The sequence below is a fragment of the Lissotriton helveticus genome, chromosome 3_2 (assembly GCF_964261635.1).
Source record: "Lissotriton helveticus chromosome 3_2, aLisHel1.1, whole genome shotgun sequence".
Classification (NCBI taxonomy): domain Eukaryota; kingdom Metazoa; phylum Chordata; class Amphibia; order Caudata; family Salamandridae; genus Lissotriton; species Lissotriton helveticus.
Window position 1 is genome coordinate 25,159,250 of NC_136062.1, and position 19,790 is coordinate 25,179,039.

The 19,790-nt window shown below is 43.9% G+C and overlaps 1 protein-coding gene across 2 annotated transcripts in view; it reads right to left on the minus strand.

Moving 5' to 3' along the window:
- LOC144826433 (transient receptor potential cation channel subfamily M member 7-like) overlaps positions 1 to 19,790 on the minus strand; it is a 1,864,676-nt gene that overhangs the window by 1,048,344 nt on the left and 796,542 nt on the right. For both annotated transcript variants that reach the window (XM_078684758.1, XM_078684760.1), the window contains exon 18: positions 13,531 to 13,665. In XM_078684758.1, coding sequence (XP_078540884.1) covers positions 13,531 to 13,665 — 135 coding nt within the window. The remainder of the gene's footprint in view (positions 1 to 13,530; positions 13,666 to 19,790) is intronic.

Sequence of the window (19,790 nt, forward strand, 5' to 3'; positions counted from 1 at the left end):
GAAAATGATATCTTTTTTGTGGAGACTTCAAGAACAAGAATTCTTCACCCTTAAACATGCGTTTACTACAGTTGATGTCTTATCCAGATAATAGCCGACGTTTCATCATAGAGATAGATTCATCCTCTCTTCCCATTGGAACTGCTCTATCGCAGCGCCGTCAAATCACAGTCGCTTTACATCTCACCACATGCCACACATGTACCCTGAAGGCAACAGAGATAAATTACACCAAATAAAGTGAAGAACTGCTGGCAATCAAGGAGGCCTTCAAAACTGGTAGGCATTGAATAGAAGGTAGTGATCCGCAGATAACGGACTGAACAGATCATAAAAAAGCCATAGAATCTAAAGTGTATGCAAACTATGGTCCTGGAAATCGACATAGTAAGGCCAATGCACTTTCCTCTCAAACAGATGAAGCCAATCCTCCTCCAAAACCCCCAAATATCCTAGCCACATACCCTTCTTCAATTAGTGAGTCAACCAACTCTATGGACAAAGTCACAGCCCAACAATCCACATGTAATGACATAAAATACATTCTGAAGTATCCCAAGAACAGACAAAAATGTGGAGATTTGTTGTGGAATGCTGACAAGCTACACATTCCAGAAAGTTCTCTACAGAGGGAACTTTTATTCTATTGCCATGCTGCTCTTGTCAGGTTGTGCAGGAATATAAAAGACCTCTGATTTTGTTCAACAATTCTTACAGTGTCATCAGTGAAATCACAATATAAAGGAACATATCGTAAAATGCATCACCTATGCTCAAGCAAAAGAGATGTAGAGCACACTATTAAGATTACTACAACCAGTTACCATGCCAAAGAAACCGTTGTACTGCCTCTCTATTTACTATCGTAGATCTTCCAAAACTGGATGAAAAAACTGGTGGTGACAAAGGCTTCACATTTTGTTCCTCTTGCTTAACTCCAGACTACTCTTGAATTGGTCTTAATCTTCATTAATGGCATTTTGTGTTTACATGTTCTCCTTGACGTTATCACAGAAAGAAGCGTTCACTTTTCACTTTTGAAAGGAACTTCTACAAAAGATCGGCACGGCACACTTCATGTCCATCAGCTATCAACAGACTGCTGGCCAAACACAGCGAGTCAACCGTTTCAATTCAGATCAGTCAAACTGACTATACCTTTCTGGCCCTATCTTCTCAGTTCCTGTCGGTCAGAAGGAGGGGCGACCCCCCCTTCCGGCGGCCATGCTGCTGATGACACTAGGTAGCACTAGCAGCAAGTGCCTTAAAGTATGAGACCCACTTCGAAAAAACTCATACGGCAGAAAAACAGGAGATAGTGAAGAGATGCAGCTTGAAGGGAGGATGCTGGAGATGGGAAGGGGGCAGCTACAGAGAACTTGATAGCAGGGAAACCAAAGTCCTGGAAAGAATAACCAAGGGGCAATAAATTCAATGAAAAATAACTTTCCAAAAGTGTTGCAGCGCAGGAAGTGCAGAGAAACTCCTGCTGGTACAGTGGGTAGAGAGGAAGCTAGCCCACAATTTTTATATCCTCATCCTAATTTGTGAAAAAACTATATAGAACATTAGGTCCCATCTGCCATCTTGGATTGGGAATAACGCTCTTCCTTATCCCAATTTCTGGGGAGGAAAAACAGTAATGTTGGTTGCTTATATGTGGCGTGGTCATCCTGCAGAACCACGTCACCCACAGAGAGAAGAATGATTGTCTCCTCCTGATGAGCAAGCCTGTATTGCCACACCACCAATCCCCACCATGAGCCAGCCTACTGCTATCTGCTCAGAAGACTGTATCGAGCTGTGGGCAAAACATCCATCCTGGGTGAGACTGAAACTACAGCATAACAATTCCTTGAACAATTCCCCAATGTTCCCTGATGGGTCACCTCACCTACAGCAATTATATCAATGGTGACCAGTGGAGGAATTCTATTAGAACAACTCTATACACAGTGTTATGGGATTCTCTCCTTTCTTTTGTACATACAGTTATCGCCTTCACATCTGGTCAGATGAATTAACTTCATCCAGAGTGCCTTCAAAGCACACAATTCTACAGACCATAAACCAGGCAGAAAAGACTTCGGTCCAAACCTTAATGAAAGATAAGGCTAACTACAAGTCGTTTGCAGGCAGACACAGATTACCCAGTTCTCAGTATACGGTGAAGGATACAGTCTAGTTATAATCAAAGAATCTGGCCAATCTGGCCCACATCCTAAATCCACCCCCTGCTTTTGTGGGTTCTTTTGAGTTAATTGAGCTTGTGGGTCCAGTAACAGTACCTCCTGCTCTACTAGACAGTTGGAGAATACACCTACCGGTACACATTTCTAGAGTTAAGCAAGCATTAAAGATTGGTAGAACTCCCCCATCACCAGTTACATGTAGATGGTAGTTACAGTACCTAGTGGCAATGAAGGATTAAGATGTCTTGGGCCGCTCATGGGAACCTGCTCATTTCACGTAGACACACACTTAATAAATTCCTGTCACAAGCATTATCCCCATAAACCAAGGCTGGTCACAACTGCAAGTGTGAGGTCCTTAGGCATGGTTACTGTCAGGATCAGCAGGGTTGACAAGTGTTACAATCCTACAAACTCACTTGTGAGAACTGGTAGACTATATACTGGGTGTATGTCATATCACACTACACAAAAGTGTCGCTAGTGGTTCTGGCAGACAGAGTATTGGAGGTTGAGTCAACATTTCAAGGTGAGACTAAGCCATAGCAAGAAGAATATACTTCTGCTACTCACCAACCGAAACAAGAAAGCATCAGCATTTCCAGTGCATTGGAGGCAGCAGTAACAGCAAAAGAGAATACTCCCATCGGCCAACCAGACCTGGCAACGGTAGTTGAAGTGAACTCAACAGTTTGCTTCCCTGCACCTTTGTTATTTTGCCCCTCATCAGGCCTCTTGTGGTTAGTCATTTCAGCACTGGACATCCCGCTTTTCGATTCCCTCCTTATAGCTCTCCAGGCTCCCACTAGACAACACGTTGGAACCACTTGTTAGTGGGTAATGATTCGCTGGGCTGTTTCCTGGTTGCGCCCAACTAGTTATGGCACTCCCTCATCAAACAATCAGTAAGACTTGGTCTTGGAGGCTGGGGGGATTTGCATTCCAATCTTTCCCTATAGCTATGATATCGATTATCTGCTGTGTACAGTCCACAAGGTACCTATCCATTCCAACCTACTGAGTCAGTATCTTGTGTACACTGGCGAAACTCTAAAATGCATCCTCCTCAACGTACACTCCGCACACAAACACTCGATAGAAATCAGGAACCTACTCGACTGCCTCTCGCCTGACATCGCCTTCTTCACAGAGACCTGGACCAACGCATCCTCCGCCCCGACATCAACACCGCCATCCCGGAAGGATACAAGATCCAGAGGCAAAACTGCCCCAACCACCCCGGAGGGGGCCTTGCCATCGTCCACAGAAGCACTCTCCGCCTCAACACCTCCAGAGAAACCTTCACTTCCGCCAAACACCAACACTTCCAGATCCACACCACCCCCAAAACCACACTCCGATGAACCCTCGTCTACCGACCCCCCGGTCCTCGGACCCCTTCTGCCACCACCATCACCGACTTCATTGCACCCCAAGCCATCGCCTCAACAAACTATATACTTATTGGAGACCGAAACTTCCACCTCGATAACCTCAACGACCCCAACTCCACCACCCTTCGTGAAAACCTCGCCAGCATCGGCCTTAAACAACTCATCAACACACCGACCCACAGAGCAGGGCACACCCTCGATCCCATCTTCACGGCAGGAAACAACGTCCATTTCAGCCTCAGAATGCAACCGCCATGTAGTGATCACCACTGCATACACTTCACCGTCGTCAAACCCAAGGCACCCAAATCAGCCCCACGCCTGCCACAAAGGAACTGGAACAAGATTACAGACGAGCAACTCCACTCCACTCCACCCACACCCGAAACAACCACACCTGGCCATCCGACGCAAACAACGTAGACCGACAACTCCACACCTGGATCACCAACTGCGCAGACAAGCTTGCACAGCTACGCAACCCTGACAGACAACGCCCCAGGAAAACCGCCTGGTTCACCACCGCCCTTCCTAGGCGCACCTGAAGACGCCTGGGGAAGAGCTGGAGAAACACAAAGACACTGGAAAACCAGACCTCCTACAAGGACGCCATGGCAGACTACCACAACCAAATCAGAGCCACCAAGAGGAACTTCATCCACAACAAAATCCTCGCCAACTACGCAGAACTCTTCAGCGCCATTCAAGAATTCTCCAACCCACGCAGTAAAGCCACAGACATCTCCCCATCCCAAGACCTCTGCGACAAGCTTGGAACCTACTTTCACCTCAAAATCAAAAACCTCTACGACAACTTCGTCGACCATCCACCAGGCACCACAGACGGCCCTTCGCCCCCCCAGGGATACCAGCCGGCCCACCATCTCCAACTGGACACCGATCACAGCTGATGACACAGCCTCGATCATGAAAGGCATCCACTCTGGGGCCCCCACCAACCCCCCCCCTCACTTCTACCACAGAGCCACGGCCGCCATCGCATCCGAACTACAACACACCATCAACACCACCTTCAAGACAGGCATCTTCCCAGACGATTGGAAGCACGCAGAAGTCAGACCCCTGCTCAAGAAGCCCAAAGTCAACCCCACCGACCTCAAGAACTACCGACCCATCTCGCTCCTCCTTTTCACTGCAAAAGTCACTGAGAAAACAGTCAACAGGGAACTAGCACCAGTCATCGAAGAGAAAGCCATCCTCGACCCGTCCCAATCAGGATTCTGAAGCAACCACAGCACAGAGACCGCCTTACTCGCCGCCACAGACAACATCCGCACCCTCCTGGACCAAGGCCACTCCGCAGCCCTCATCCTACTCGACCTATGAGCGGCCATCAACACCGTCTCCCACCGCACACTAGCCACCAGACTACACGACGCTGGAATACAAGGAACAGCCCTGGGCAGGATCCAATCATTCCTCACCAGAAGAAGTCAAAGGATCACTCTGCCACCCTTCCTCTCCAACCCCACGAAAATCACCTGCGGAGTCCAACAGGGGTCATCCCTGAGCCGGAACCTCTTCAACATCTACATGGCCCCCTCGCAGACATCGTCTGACAACACTGCATCAACATCGTATCCTACGCTGATGACACCCAACTCACCCTCACCAAAGAACCCACCACCTCCAAACTCAACTTCCAGAAAAAAATGCAAGACGTCGCAGTCTGGAAGACCGACAGCTTCATAAAGCTCAAGGCCGAAAAGACAGAGGTCCACGTCCTTGGTACCACCCCATCAGCATGGGACAGCACATGGAGGCTGGCTGCCCTCAGAAGCCCATCTACTCCTTCTGACTACGCCAAGAACTTCGGCATCGTTCTCGACTCATGACTCACCATGAACCTCCAGATCGACGCCGTCACCTCCAGCTGCTTTATCACCCTCCGCATCCTCCGCAACACCTTCAAGTGGAACCCCCTGAGTCAATGAAGGCAGTCACCCACGCTCTCATCACCAGCAGACAGGACCACGGAAACGCACTGCACGCCGGCATCAACAAATCCTTACTCCGCAAACTCCTGACAATACAGAACACTTCCAGACTTGTTCTCGGAACCCCCCGAGCAGAATACATCACCCAGCACCTACGAAGACTCCACTGGCTCCCCATGGAGAAAAGAGTCATCTTCAAAATCCTCAAGCACGCCTACAAATGACTACACAACAACGGACCCAAATACCACAACGAAAGAACCAACTTCTACGTACCCAAAAGAAACCTCTGATCCTCCAAACTCGCACTGGCCGCAACCCTGTGCATCCACAGAGCCAGAGCAGGCAGAAGATCCTTCTCCCACATTTTGCGAAGAACTGGAACGAGCTACCGGTAGACATCAGACGAGCCCCCTCCCTGAACACCTTCAGGAAGACCTTGCTCTTTGGCTAGACTGATCTACGGATCTTTGGCTAGACTGATCTACCCCCCCACCCGAGGTGCCTTGAGACCCTTAAGGGTGAGTAGGATGCTTTCAATTCCCTAATTGATTGATTGATTGTGTGAGGATGCAGACCTGAGGCCAGGCGCCACACCCTACAGTATTCTTGCTTATTTTTTTTTACACAAGATAGCCATTAATAGGCTTTTCCTCATTAAGATTAACTGGTGGTCTAGTCAGGAATGGAAGAAGGTTGAAATATGGGTCCCATGACAGTCTCAACAGACTGAGTACCAGACAATACCCAGATTACTTACTGGTGTTCTTAATTGCCACTTTATCCATAGGTCTCATCGCAACCTTATTTTATTCAGTATTTTCCAAGAAAAAGTGCATGATTAAAAGGAGAGCAGTACACACTGCAGCACACAATACCTATTGTTTATACTCACAGTGCATCAACATGTACAATGAGAAAGCATCCAGAATCCCTTTCCCAAACTGAGTGGACATAACCCGAGGTGGTCCTGCGATGGGAGTTTAAGGTATGAGGACCTACCCATCCCATATGATTCAGTAAATGATGCTCCCATGGCACAGGTAGAGCATCATGCAGCAGGACTCAGGAGCTTCACCTGAGTGCTCATAAGCCATGGAAAATGGCAGGCACTGTCTGTGGCTGACAATATCCACGTATGGGGTTTTTCACTGACATATAAGACCTAATGGGCACCACCAAAATCAACATTGTTTTTTTTCCCCATTGAATCCTCCATAACATCGCCAAGACCAGGGATTAGAAGAGAGACATTACAATTATCACCCAACCTAGGAAGTGCCTGATTCTGGAGTTAAAATCAGGAAGATGGTTTCTCCTGGACATAAAGAGGTCGCCAGAGGGAGACAAATCTGCACAAGTAACTTTGGCCTGATGAAATACTCAAGAACAGATAGGACTAGCCCTCAACAAAAATTAAAACACACTTAATGCCCAAAACCCCAACAGGCTGGCAACCAAATGCATGGTATCATAGTCAATAGAAAAAGAACGGTGGTGTGGCACTCCTAAAGTTTAACAGTGTATTCAGAAACAGGTATTACAAACACGCTGTTGGGTGCGTTTTTTCTGGGCGCCTCAGGTATGCGTCTCTTCCGGCTAGTAGAGACGAACTTGAAGACTATAAGGAGAAGGCGTGGGGGGGACCCCCACACGGAGTCCTGAGGAGCTCCTCAAGGTCTTCCCCTTCAGGGTTTCAAAAATTAATCAGGTACACATTCAGAGTTTCTGGACGAATTTAATCCATATGGTCATAGTCGTATATTGAAATTCATATAGACAAGCGTTGATAATTTAGGAAATTCGACATGTAGGTTTCGAAATGCAACAAGTCCCTATGCATTTCGGGACAAAAGTCCCTTCATCAGGGGATCTATGGAGGAAATAAACATCGTTTAGGGGGGCCCTGTCCTCAAAATGTTGAAAAATTAGAAGAATTAGAAAGGAACAACTGATCCAAAAAGAACTCCAAATAGTGAACGTTAAGTGCATAAGGAAAGGTAAGTAAGATTAGCTGTATCAAACCGCGGTGTGACTCAGTGTGTCGGTTTTCAAAAATAAAGCAGATATTGCAAAATGGTGACCGAATGGTGGAGTAACTACGTGGTAAGACAGATAAAATAAAATATCCGATTGCGTGTAGGAACCGAAACATGGCACAAAAGAATCATGCAAAGTGATTAAAAAGCAGGTTGCAGCGGATGGTATAAGTGACCAACATGCATGCGGGTTACATCTGTCTGTCGCTGCTAGTTATCAAACTATATTAACGAGAAAAGAAAAAGAAAAGCTTTATGGCTTACTGGGGCCAGGAAAGAACTCTTGCTTTTCAAATCTTTACAGGCATGTTGCACGGTAGGACCAGTGGGAGGATTCACATTGGTAAAGAAGTGGCGTAGTCGTAGACTACGCATGAATTTAAAGAAGCAGATTTCAATCTCTAGTTCGTTGGTATGGTAGGTGGGGACAAATGATGTCCCTTTTTGTAGTACTTTCATCTGGTTGGCTGATAATTCAATTTGTGATATGTTTATGACAAGTTCGTTTTGCTCCTGGTGGCATAGGCTACGGACGTGGTTCTCCCACTGGTCCTACCGTGCAACATGCCTGTAAAGATTTGAAAAGCAAGAGTTCTTTCCTGGCCCCAGTAAGCCATAAAATCTTGGACTCATATGAAACAATCACTCTAAACGCTTTACGAGAGAACTTTAGTAAGGCTCAACCTAAGATCAAGAACTTTAGTACCCTTGAATACAGGGCTCTACGAGAGATTATCAACAACAAGAAAATCACCTGCTGTAAGGCGGATAAAGGTGGCGCCTTAGTCATATTGGACCAAGATTTTTACCAAACCAGTGTAATGGCTCATGTGAATGACAAAGAACTATACATGAAGTTGATTTCTGACCCTACTGCAGCCTTCGCTAAAATCTTAAGAACTATCCTAGAGAAACCAATCAACAAAGAGAGAGAGAGGGTTCAAGGGCACTCTTAGTCCCCAGTCAGTAAGCAAATAAACAAAGGAAGAGTGTCCGTTGGAGAAGCATTTAAAACTGATTGTAGCACGTAAAATATGAGGCCAGATGAAAGTGGTCAGTTGACTAGACCAAATTTCAAGAAAAAATGCTGGATTTTTTCAGGAAACCCTCACTCACCCTAGTGGTGACATGCTTCATCATCGGGTCCACCGGGAGAGATCGAATACCTCCCCGGTGTGCTGCGACGCCAGGAGACTGCGGAGCTGGTTGTGTGAGAGTGGAGAGTGAAAAAAGTTAAGTGTGGTTAAAAATGTCTAAAGTTGTACCAAAAAATCATTTATTAACTGGTCAACTCGACATAATAAAATTAAATTAACTATGTGCAGGGAAAACTAGCCAAATAAAATATACTGGTGTTTCCCTGTTAGGGGAAGGTCAACATGTTTCTGCCCTTTGTATGTGTGAATTTACAGGGCTTTCTTCAGGACCAATAAGCGAGTGTTTACCTTGACAGGTGTGGGCGCGCTAAGGCCCACCCTGCCAAAGGTTGTGAAAGTTAAAAATAGCACAACCAGCTCCGCAGTCTCCTGGCGTCGCAGCACACCGGGGAGGTATTCGATCTCTCCCGGTGGACCCGATGATGAAGCATGTCACCACTAGGGTGAGTGAGGGTTTCCTGAAAAAATCCAGCATTTTTTCTTGAAATTTGGTCTAGTCAACTGACCACTTTCATCTGGCCTCATATTTTACGTGCTACAATCAGTTTTAAATGCTTCTCCAACGGACACGCTTCCTTTGTTTATTTGCTATCCTAGAGAAAGCCATGACCATGGGAACAATCTCGCAAAAAGATCTGAAATATTTGATTCAACTCAATCCCAAGTGTCCCAGCATACACATGCTACCAAAAATTCACAAGTGTTTACACCAACCTCCATTCAGACCGATTGTCTCTACCAAAACTTCGATCCATGAACCCATCGGGAAGTTCGTGGATATGTACCTTCAACCCATTGTGAAAGAGATGTCTACTTACATACGGGATTCCACTGACTTTTTGAACAAAGTGAATGACGTGATTTTGAATCCGAACACCACATACACCCTGGTTACGATTGATGTTTGCGCATTATATACCTCAATACCACACAACAGGGGCATTGATGCTTTGGAATCATTCTTACTTTCCCATCCGATGGAGGAAGATCTCAAGGTATTAATTTTGGAACTTATGCACTTCATGCTGTATCACAGTTACTTCAGCTGGAACAACGAATTCTTTTTGCAACTAGTTGGAACTGCAATGGGAAATTGTGCAGCTCCCAGCTATGCTAATCTTTTTATGCACCGTTTGGAAATCGACAACATACTGCAAAATACTTTATGGTGCAGTAAAATCCAGTCCTACTGGAGATACATAGATGACATTTTTCTAATTTGGGCTGGTCCACCTGAAGAGATTTTGGAGTTTCTGACCTATCTCAACCAAGTTGAAGACCACATTCGATTTACCCACCACATTGACCCAAATTGTTTACCTTTTCTGGATATCTTGGTTACCATCGATAATGGCAGATTGAAAACCTCTCTGTTTGTGAAAGAAACTGATCGCAACAATGCGTTGTTGTACACCAGCTGCCACCCAACCTCCTTGAAGAAACATCTACCCTTCTCACAGTTACTACGGGCCAAAAGGATCTGCTCGAAGTTTTGAAGCCAACATCTTACTCAAATACAGCGACAGGAAATATCCTGAAGCCATTTTATCTACTGCACAAGAACGCGTAAAGCAGAAAACCAGGAAAGAACTCTTGACGCCGAGTTCACGCCAGAAAAAAACCGAGAGACCCGTATTTGTGTCCAAATATTCTTCAAGAAGTCCAATGATTAAAAATATCATTCTACACAACTGGTCCATGGTACAACTAGAACCAGATTTTCAAGGAATTTTCAATTGCACTCCTTTGTTCGCCTACCAAAGGGCGAAGAATCTGAAAAACATGCTAGAAGTCACACCATCATCAACCACATCTGTGTTCTCTGGCACTAAACCATGTCACAACTGCAGTCATTGCAACAGTATAATCAGGGGCAACTCCATTAACCATCCTCGAACTGGCAAATTGATACATCTCAAGACCAACGCCACATGTGATTCTATGAACTTGGTGTATTTACTGAAATGCCCTTGTGGCTTGCCTTATGTTGGAAAGACTGAGAGAAAATTGAAAATCTGTCTAACGGAACATAAAAGTACCATCAGAACCAAGAATTTGAAGTCTCCTTTGGCTGCTCACATTATATCTGCTTCACACAACATCAGCCAGCTAAGGTTCCTTGCACTAGAGGTTGTCCCCATGAGACCGGGTGTTGATAACCATAAGAGATTGCTGCAACGTGAATTAGTTTGGATTAAATTGTTGGATTCCTGCCAACCTATGGGACTGAATGATCGTATCGAATATAGTTGTTTTCTGTAAATGCATGCTCTTCTGTGCTTATTTCACCACACTGAATCCATACCTCTGTCTATCTCTTATCCCATACGTTATATAGTGCTCCTTATTCTTTTCTAGTTTAACTGTTTTCGAGCTCCTACCTTACTGTCCGTCACCTGATTTTTCTGCCTTTATAAACTCAATTCTCACTCATAACTTACTCATATATCTTTCAGTCTATTTTTCTCTCTCATTTTGGTAGCCTGTTCCCATGTTTTTCAATCTAGCCATTCCCTTTTTTCATTTTCCATTTCCTTTTCATTCTCTTCCCGCTATTTTTACCGGTTTATACTTATTCAGATTGTTTGAGTACTTGAATGATTACATGACCTGATCGGGTTGAGTATTAGTAACCGTATTTTCATCCCCACTGTTTATCACTGTTCCCATGTTGATTGTACCTTTATTTTTTTTCTTGTACATCCACCCTTCATTTTACTGCTTGTAATTTTTTATCACATCACACTCTTCGATCCCACGGGCTATTGTTTACAGTTTTTTGGTCATCCTATGAGTCTTTTTACTGTGTTCATCACGTTACGCGATCTTGCACCCAGTCCGTCATTTATGTCGCTCACCCGCTGTTCACAACCACTAACCCTGAATGCGGAAACGCTACTGTTTCACAGTTACGTGTGGTTTTGGGTAAGCTTTTCTTTTTCTTTTCTCGTTAATATAGTTTAATAACTAGCAGCGACAGACAGATGTAACCCGCATGCATGTTGGTCACTTATACCATCCGCTGCAACCTGCTTTTTAATCACTTTGCATGATTCTTTTGTGCCATGTTTCGGTTCCTACACGCAATCGGATATTTTATTTTATCTGTCTTACCACGTAGTTACTCCACCATTCGGTCACCATTTTGCAATATCTGCTTTTTTTTTTAAAACCGACACACTGCGTCACACCGCGGTTTGGTACAGCTAATCTTACTTACCTTTCCTTATGCACTTAACGTTCACTATTTGGAGTTCTTTTTGGATCAGTTGTTCCTTTCTAATTCTTCTAATTTTTCAACATTTTGAGGACAGGGCCCCCCTAAACGATGTTTATTTCCTCCATAGATCCCCTGATGAAGGGACTTTTGTCCCGAAATGCATAGGGACTTGTTGCATTTCGAAACCTACATGTCGAATTTCCTAAATTATCAACGCTTGTCTATATGAATTTCAATATACGACTATGACCATATGGATTAAATTCGTCCAGAAACTCTGAATGTGTACCTGATTAATTTTTGAAACCCTGAAGGCGAAGACCTTGAGGAGCTTCTCAGGACTCCGTGTGGGGGTCCCCCCCACGCCTTCTCCTTATAATCATAGTCAATAGACCCTTGGCAATTTGCATATACCTATATCACTTGACACTCACTCCCCAATACCACTGCTGACAACACATGCAATTAGAAAAGCAGAAATTCCAGCGTATCAGTAGAAAAATAAAAAATCTCACACCTTTCCTCCTTTTTTGGCATTTACATTGGTAAACTGTCTTCGTAGGCATTCGCTGACAATGAATATTGGCTTCTTTCATCATCACTGCTTCCTCCATCACTTTTTCTTCTGTGGTGTAACTGTAGTTCCGACTATATAGGTGTCTAAGGGTGCACTTTATGTAAAGGAAATTGGTGCTCATTAAGTTACTGTGTAATGTTCTCTGACCTTTTCAGTTACTTGGGCATGAAGCTGCAAACACTTTTAATAAAACATCCTTATTCCAGAAGTGCATGCAAGATTGCACCATGTAACCTTAAGGTGCATACAGGCTAACTTCTAGGTAACAAACAGAACTTCTCCCCCAGAGGAAAGCTACTGTGTGAAAATACCATCATCAAACTAAGTCTTCTCTGTGACAGGTGTCAAATATGTCCAAAGGCCTAGAAAATGATTCTGCTTCAATGCCTCAAAGTGCAATAAAAAATGTACTTACTCAATGTTGATGTCAACAACATAATGATCTTTGGAAACGCAATTAATGTTTTGATGCTATTTTCTTAGGCTTTATCTTAAGAAGTTTATGTTGTTTATAAAGACTGACCCTTTGGAGTGAAACTAATTATATTAGTGGTCTTACTCTTTAAAGATACCACCGAGGAGCTCTGAATTGGAAAGTTATTTGACCATTCTTGTCATTTCATGTTGGATCGATTTTTGACTCAAATTTCAACTTGCATATCATCACTCGTTGCCCTCTAACTCTCCTGAACAAGGATGCAAGGGTGAAGTTTTAGCTTTCATTGCATTGAAATTCCTTTTCCTAATCTTCATGATGTTATGTAAGATGTGGAGTTATGCACCTCTGACAAATACAACATGCAGTAAGCATTTACATATTGCCTCTTCCGAGTTTCTTACACAAACAACCCACTTAACTCTCCTGCTTGAAGAGTCCAATACTACAAAATAATCACCAGTGGGGAATCGAGCAACCCCTACTGCCTATACACATCTTCAGCTATGGGAATGTATTGATGGAGGTTCATCTTCCTCTATTTGTATGATTCTTACCTGTGCGATTCCATTGTTGTTTTTTTCCATTATCATCTGATGTGCTTCTTCTGACTGTGGAATGTGGGACATTTCTGCATTAGTTTTATACTCCAGCAAAAATATGGCAGGCGGAACAAAGATACTGAAAATCACCTGTAAAATAGTATTTGTTATTGCCTTGCCTGTAAAATGTGAGCTTCAAGTTTAGAGTAGAACAATTAGTGTATTATTCCAAAGCTAAGATTCCTAAACCATCAATAAAAGCGGTATGTCTGGTTTTGGATACTTCAAAAGGTTTACCTTCTGTAGAGTGCACGGTTCTTCTTGGAAAAAACAAATTAACTTTCTGACTTTGAAGACTAAAAGCATCACTGAGAATTAACCTATTGAATATTGTTAACTCTTTTACAGAGAAAAATCATAGTCGCCAAGTCAAGCAGCCCACAGCACTGATATCAAACTCCTACTTCACTTTAAAGAATTACTGAACAACCATCAGGTAAAAAGATACAAAATCATTATTGCAAAAGCTACATCATACAGTGCAAGAGCTATACAAAAGATACATACTGGTGGGTAGCAAACAACCACAATTCAAAGTTTCACCCTCATCCATGTGGTTCCTCATTGTGGTGAGGTTAGATTTTTTTAGCTTGGGAGAGCAGGAGGCAGTGCAACCTTCTAGCATCTATGTAAATGTAAATGTAAACATTCTGAAATTTCAGTTCAGTTCAATTTCTTTTTTCGGAAAGTTAACTCTTCCATAAAAGTACATGCGTATAAAATAATCACCATTACATCAATATAGGTACATTGTCATATTATTATAAATCAGATAAAAACATATCTATATATAATACTATATATTAAAAACAAGGATCAAAAACAAGAATTAACAGCACATTGTTATAATAGTAAAGTGCCACATGCCCTTACAGCATATCTTAGAAATGAGCCTACATGTAAACAAGTTTCACTATCAGACAGTTGGAAAATTGATGAGAACATTGCTCCACTCAGTCTAATGTCGCAATATCTCCTTTTAAAAAGTGGAAGTAAAAATAACCTTGAGAACAGTTCATAAAATTTACAAAACAATTAACAAATTTATCATGGTTTGGCCTGACATGTTATTGCACGGTCAGGGAATAGCAGCAAGGTTCAGTTGGTGCCCAGAAGGAAAACACAATAAATATTTAACTGTATCAGCACAAAACTTAAATAGCAGGGAACGCTCCCATCTCCAACAGGACTGTTCTAAATAAATGGGTGGTAACACGGAGATACTCTGGGAAAAATATGCAGTTATCAATGGTTTCCCTGCTACACTACTAAGCCGATTTTCACGTGGTAGGTTATAAAAAGCTAAGGCTACCTCCCGTTTATTAAAGGTAGGGCATAAATCTCTAATTGTAAAAGATCGCTACATACCGATTTTTCCAAATTCCGATTTAATATATGCCAGCCACGGAATTTGAAGGCCGTTATCACAGGAGATGCAGCCATTTATTATATCTCTTGTGACAATGCCTGGTCATTACTCCAAATGGATAACCAAATTAACAGTGGCCTCACTCTGATAAAATCGGATATGTATAGCAAATTTATCTCTTTATGGCAGATGACATTAGGGGAAGAACGTGGTACACCCAACAGGCGCCTGCAGAACCTATTTTCCTCAGATTGCATGGTTACGCAATTTGCCCCCCCCCCCGAAACGGCGCAACCATAGGTGGCAACTGGGACCCATTGGGACCATTCTATGGTGTGCAATATTAGGTGGCCAAGCTCCAGAGGATGAAAACATAACTCCTATGAATGAGAAGCTCTTAACACTTGTTAAGGTGTTATTTCCTACTTGCATAGAAGACAACTGAATGCAATGTGGCCCACATGCCTTAATATGCGATTTTGCAACATTTGTTCGGAGATCTAGATTAGACATAAAATCTATAAATGCTGCCACTAGAAGACGTAATGCCCTGGGGGTCCGAGCCATTAAAATGGAGTCATCCACATATAAAAGTGTAGGAAGGAGTTTCCCTTTGACAGATGGAACATCGCTGGTTACGGGAGATAGGGATGGGTGGAGATCGTTAATGTATACTATGAACAGGAGCGGGGCTAGCATACACTCCTGTTGAACTCCCCTACCAATCTCAATACCCTTTGATACAATCCCATTATTATTTATTCTGACTTTGGCTTTCATGCCCCTATGAAGAAATGCGAGAAAGTGAACAAGGGGGGCTTTCAGGCCCCTGAGTAACAACATGTGCCATAGTTTCGACTGATTCACACAGTCGAAAGCGGGGCTTAAATACATAAATGCCATGTATAGAGGTACAAGCTTAACATTTATGTGAGTCAGTTACAACAGCATAATTTTACACCATAAAAGTTACAAATTCTAATCAGTTATAAATGACTAGACTAGAACAGCCTGATCCTCCCTGTAGATGAAGAAACATTGTAATCAGCTTCAATCTATTCCAAAACACGCTTTTCCTACCTTAATAAATTTAGGATTATCGAAAGATTTTCATCAACAATGACCTCACCGAAACGCATTGACAATTTAGATTTCACTATATGCCTGCACTGTACAATCCCACAAGAGAAAGAGGCTAATAATGCTATCTCAGGATCAGAGTCTCTGACTATGCTTCATCTTACTTCATTTGTTTAGCTCAGCAGTCATGAAAATTAAATAACAACAATCAACGACTCCCATGGGTCATGCGGCTCTGTCCTCACATACAACATCCCCAAGAAACAGCACTTACTCTTTCTTCATTTCACAGCAGCCAGTTAAATGCCTTCCTTAAGAATGTTCCTATGATGTGCGCTGTTGAATTTATTGGCAGTTATATGTTGCATTGCAAAGCGCAGTGTTTTTCTTGTCTCTTGAAGTTACTCGCCGTGCAGGTATTTTCTGCACACAGGGTCTGAATCGGGCTGGTTGTGGTGCACTCCGAGCGTATGGTTCCCGACATCTTGCGCTCATTCGGAGGCATCGAGTCATGTCACAGGCTTCTGCGTGCAGTTTCTCGGGCTGTCCATGAAAGTTCCTCCACCTCAAAGAATACACTTGCACGAGCCACCCACTATCAGCACTAAAGACTCTTTCCCCTTGCGTCTCGCTTGTCTCACCCATTTGAATTAAAGTACTGCATGCCTTAGGGCCTTTGGTTTTCCTCCAATTTTACCGGTTAGCAGGTGGTGGGACTGGTTTTATTGTTAGGACTAGGCACTAGTGAGCTATGTCCTTGTGGGGTTTTATAGGAGTTTTTCTTTAACAAATCTGCCTCCTCTTAATAGGTCCTGCGGGTCCTCTGTTAATTCAGCTTGTATCTCTTACAACTCAGAGGGCAGTGCAGCTGATGCATAGGGTTGTTTTAAAGGTACCCAGCTCACAGTTAATATTTAGAGCTTTGGTACTAGCCTTGCTGCCAAGGTTCCTACTAGGGGACTTTTAATATGAGGACAGGGGACAATTTACGTATTTCCTTGACGATGAATTTGTTGACGATGTAGATACAACCTTGCAACGGGCAGTTACCCAGGCCTTGAAGCCTTTAAGCAGGCAGACTACATTCATGGCGGTATGCTGTAGTGTTGATCTCCCACCAGGGGAAAGACAAAGACCACCTTTGGCCTTTTGAACTTCTGGAATCTTAGGAGGATTCCAAGTCTCACAGTAAGTCTCACAGTAAGCTCCAATGTAAGGCAAAAGCTCAGACAAGAACCTTTCCTCTGTCACATGCCTTCAAGAGGCTCAGACAGGCATTCCTAAAAACGCAGAACCACCAATATGATGGAACCCTGTGACAACTGTCAACCTAGGTCTTACCTCAGTAGAGGAGGACAATCATCTCTACACGGATGCGAAAGATGATGGAAAGGAATTTGAAAACCGTGATGTGGATGACTCTGATGATGAACCTTGGCCCAGTCAACCATGGAGACTAGAAGGCGGTCCCTAACACATCAGGTTGAATAATGGCACAAAGGGAGGAGCAGATGAGTTGAATGACTTAGAAGGTATGTTTAACCTATATGATATATATCATTTGCGATCAATGGAATGGTCTTTTGCAGAGAAAGTGGTCCAGTACCTGCTCAACAGGAATCGTAAGTCAATAAATAAGGAAGTCAGGGGCCACCTTAAGGCAGAGTGCCCATGCCAGTCTCTGGATGGGAAAGTTGCACTGACATCAGAGTTTGATGGCAAGATTGCCACCTTTGTGGTAAAATTTATGAAGGACCGCAAGAAGGGGATAGACCATTCCCAGAAGGCATACCAGGATAAACGTTAGGATATTGAGGGGCCACTAATCAAGAATTGTGATATGGCTGAAGAAGCCAAAGAAACTGGCAGTATGGTTTCACCTGACTTTCCACTCAGCATGGGCACAGAGGGCAATATACTTTCTTCAGAATGGCAACTGTGCACTCTCAACCAAGCAAAGACATTCTCTCTTGATCAAATCAATCCCCAGTTGAAGGAATTCGCCACACATGAGGCAGGCCCATTGGCAGATGGGGTCTCTTTGGAGAGCCTTTTATAGAACAGCTAGGAAAATTTGTGACCACTTTTTATTGCTAGATAAAGCCCGTGAGCCACAGCCTCCCAGAAATATCTAGCCAATCGTCAGTTCCAGTTCCAGGATCAAAGGGTGGTTGGGGCTTTTTCCCCACCATAGGTTGAGAACATGGCAGCTGGGGAAACTTCCACAGAGCCTCCAATGCCCTTGATGGATCCTCAGGTAAGGAGTATCTCTTCTTCCCAATCAAATGTCGGAGGTCGCCTGGGATTGCTTCTGCACAAATGGAGGGAGGTGACAGAGGATGCTTTGGTCCTTCAGACCATCACTGGTGTTCAACTCCAGAAAAGACGAGGAGACCATAATCCATTTATTTGTCAAAGGCAGACAGTCTTTTGATTTCACAGGAAATAGGCTCCCTTTTCAAAGAGTTTCCACAGTTCCTTCCCTCCAGCATCAACGCCGTTTATTGAGCAACCTTTTTCTGGTAGAGAAAAAGGATAAAGGGTTGTACCCATTGATTAACCACTGGGAATTCAATCAGTGGCTTTTCTACTGACACCAAGACGGAGGGTCTCCATCTACTGTGAAAAATACTATGCCTGGATGAATGGATGGTGAGGTTGGATCAGAAGGATAACTACTTCCCGATTCCAATCTTTGTACCGTATCAGAGATTCCAACAGTTTTTGTGGGACAGTCAGGTGTTACAAGTCTATGGACCTCCCCTTTTGGCTCTCTTCCTCTCCTTGGTGTTTCATCAAGGTCATGCAACCGGTGGTGGATTTGCTACACAGCAGTAAGTCAGAACAATATCCTCTTACTACACCAGGAACCGTCCTTTCTTTGTCAGCAGTTACCCATGATACAGACACTGGGCTTCATCATCAAAAAGCCCACATTGGAATTTGCTCCTTTACGGTCAATGTGTTTTCTGGGGTTTCTGGTGGACTCTGTCCAGTAGCTGCTGAAACTTCTGCACTAGAAAATGTTGCTCATTAGGGAGTAGTTTAGGCGTAACTTCCTGATAGAATTCATTTTGCTGAGATACCACATCAGTATTGTACGCCTTCTGGCATCATCCATTCAGGTGATGTTTCCCAGCCCATTGCATTATCAACTTTTCAGAGACTGAAAGCAGCTTACCTGAGTAAAGGACTTTCCTACATGGATCAGGTCAAATTCTCACCAGAAGCTGGGACGGAAATGGTGGCTGGATCTTATGATGGCCTAGAATGGAAGGGCCATCTTCGGTGCAGTTTCCAAGGTGGGTATTGAGTCCAATTGCAGCTTCTTAGGCTAGGGAGCTCACTATGGAGACATTACCACCAGCGGCCCATGCGCAGAACAAGAGAAAGGGTTGCTCATCAACGGCTTCTAACTGCTTGCAGGTACTTCACGGTGTGTTCTTTCACAAGAGACAAAGTGCTGTGCTCCTGTAACGGGCCGGGTCTGTCCCTAAACCAGGGGAACATACTAAGAAGGAATGAACAGAACGATGATACCGTTTACTCCCAACAGAACGTCGACGACGAACTGGAGCAACAAGATGAGGAGACGGGTCAGTGGCCCTTTAACTTTGAATGGAGTGGCGAGTGGGAGGAGTCACGTCAGGACGCGGAGGCGTCATATGCAGAGAAGGGCGAATCAACAGTGTGCTTGTTCACCCGGAGGCAGAGTGGAGAAGGCGGAAGGAGAAACCGAGGAAAGGACAACGCGGAGACGAGGTCG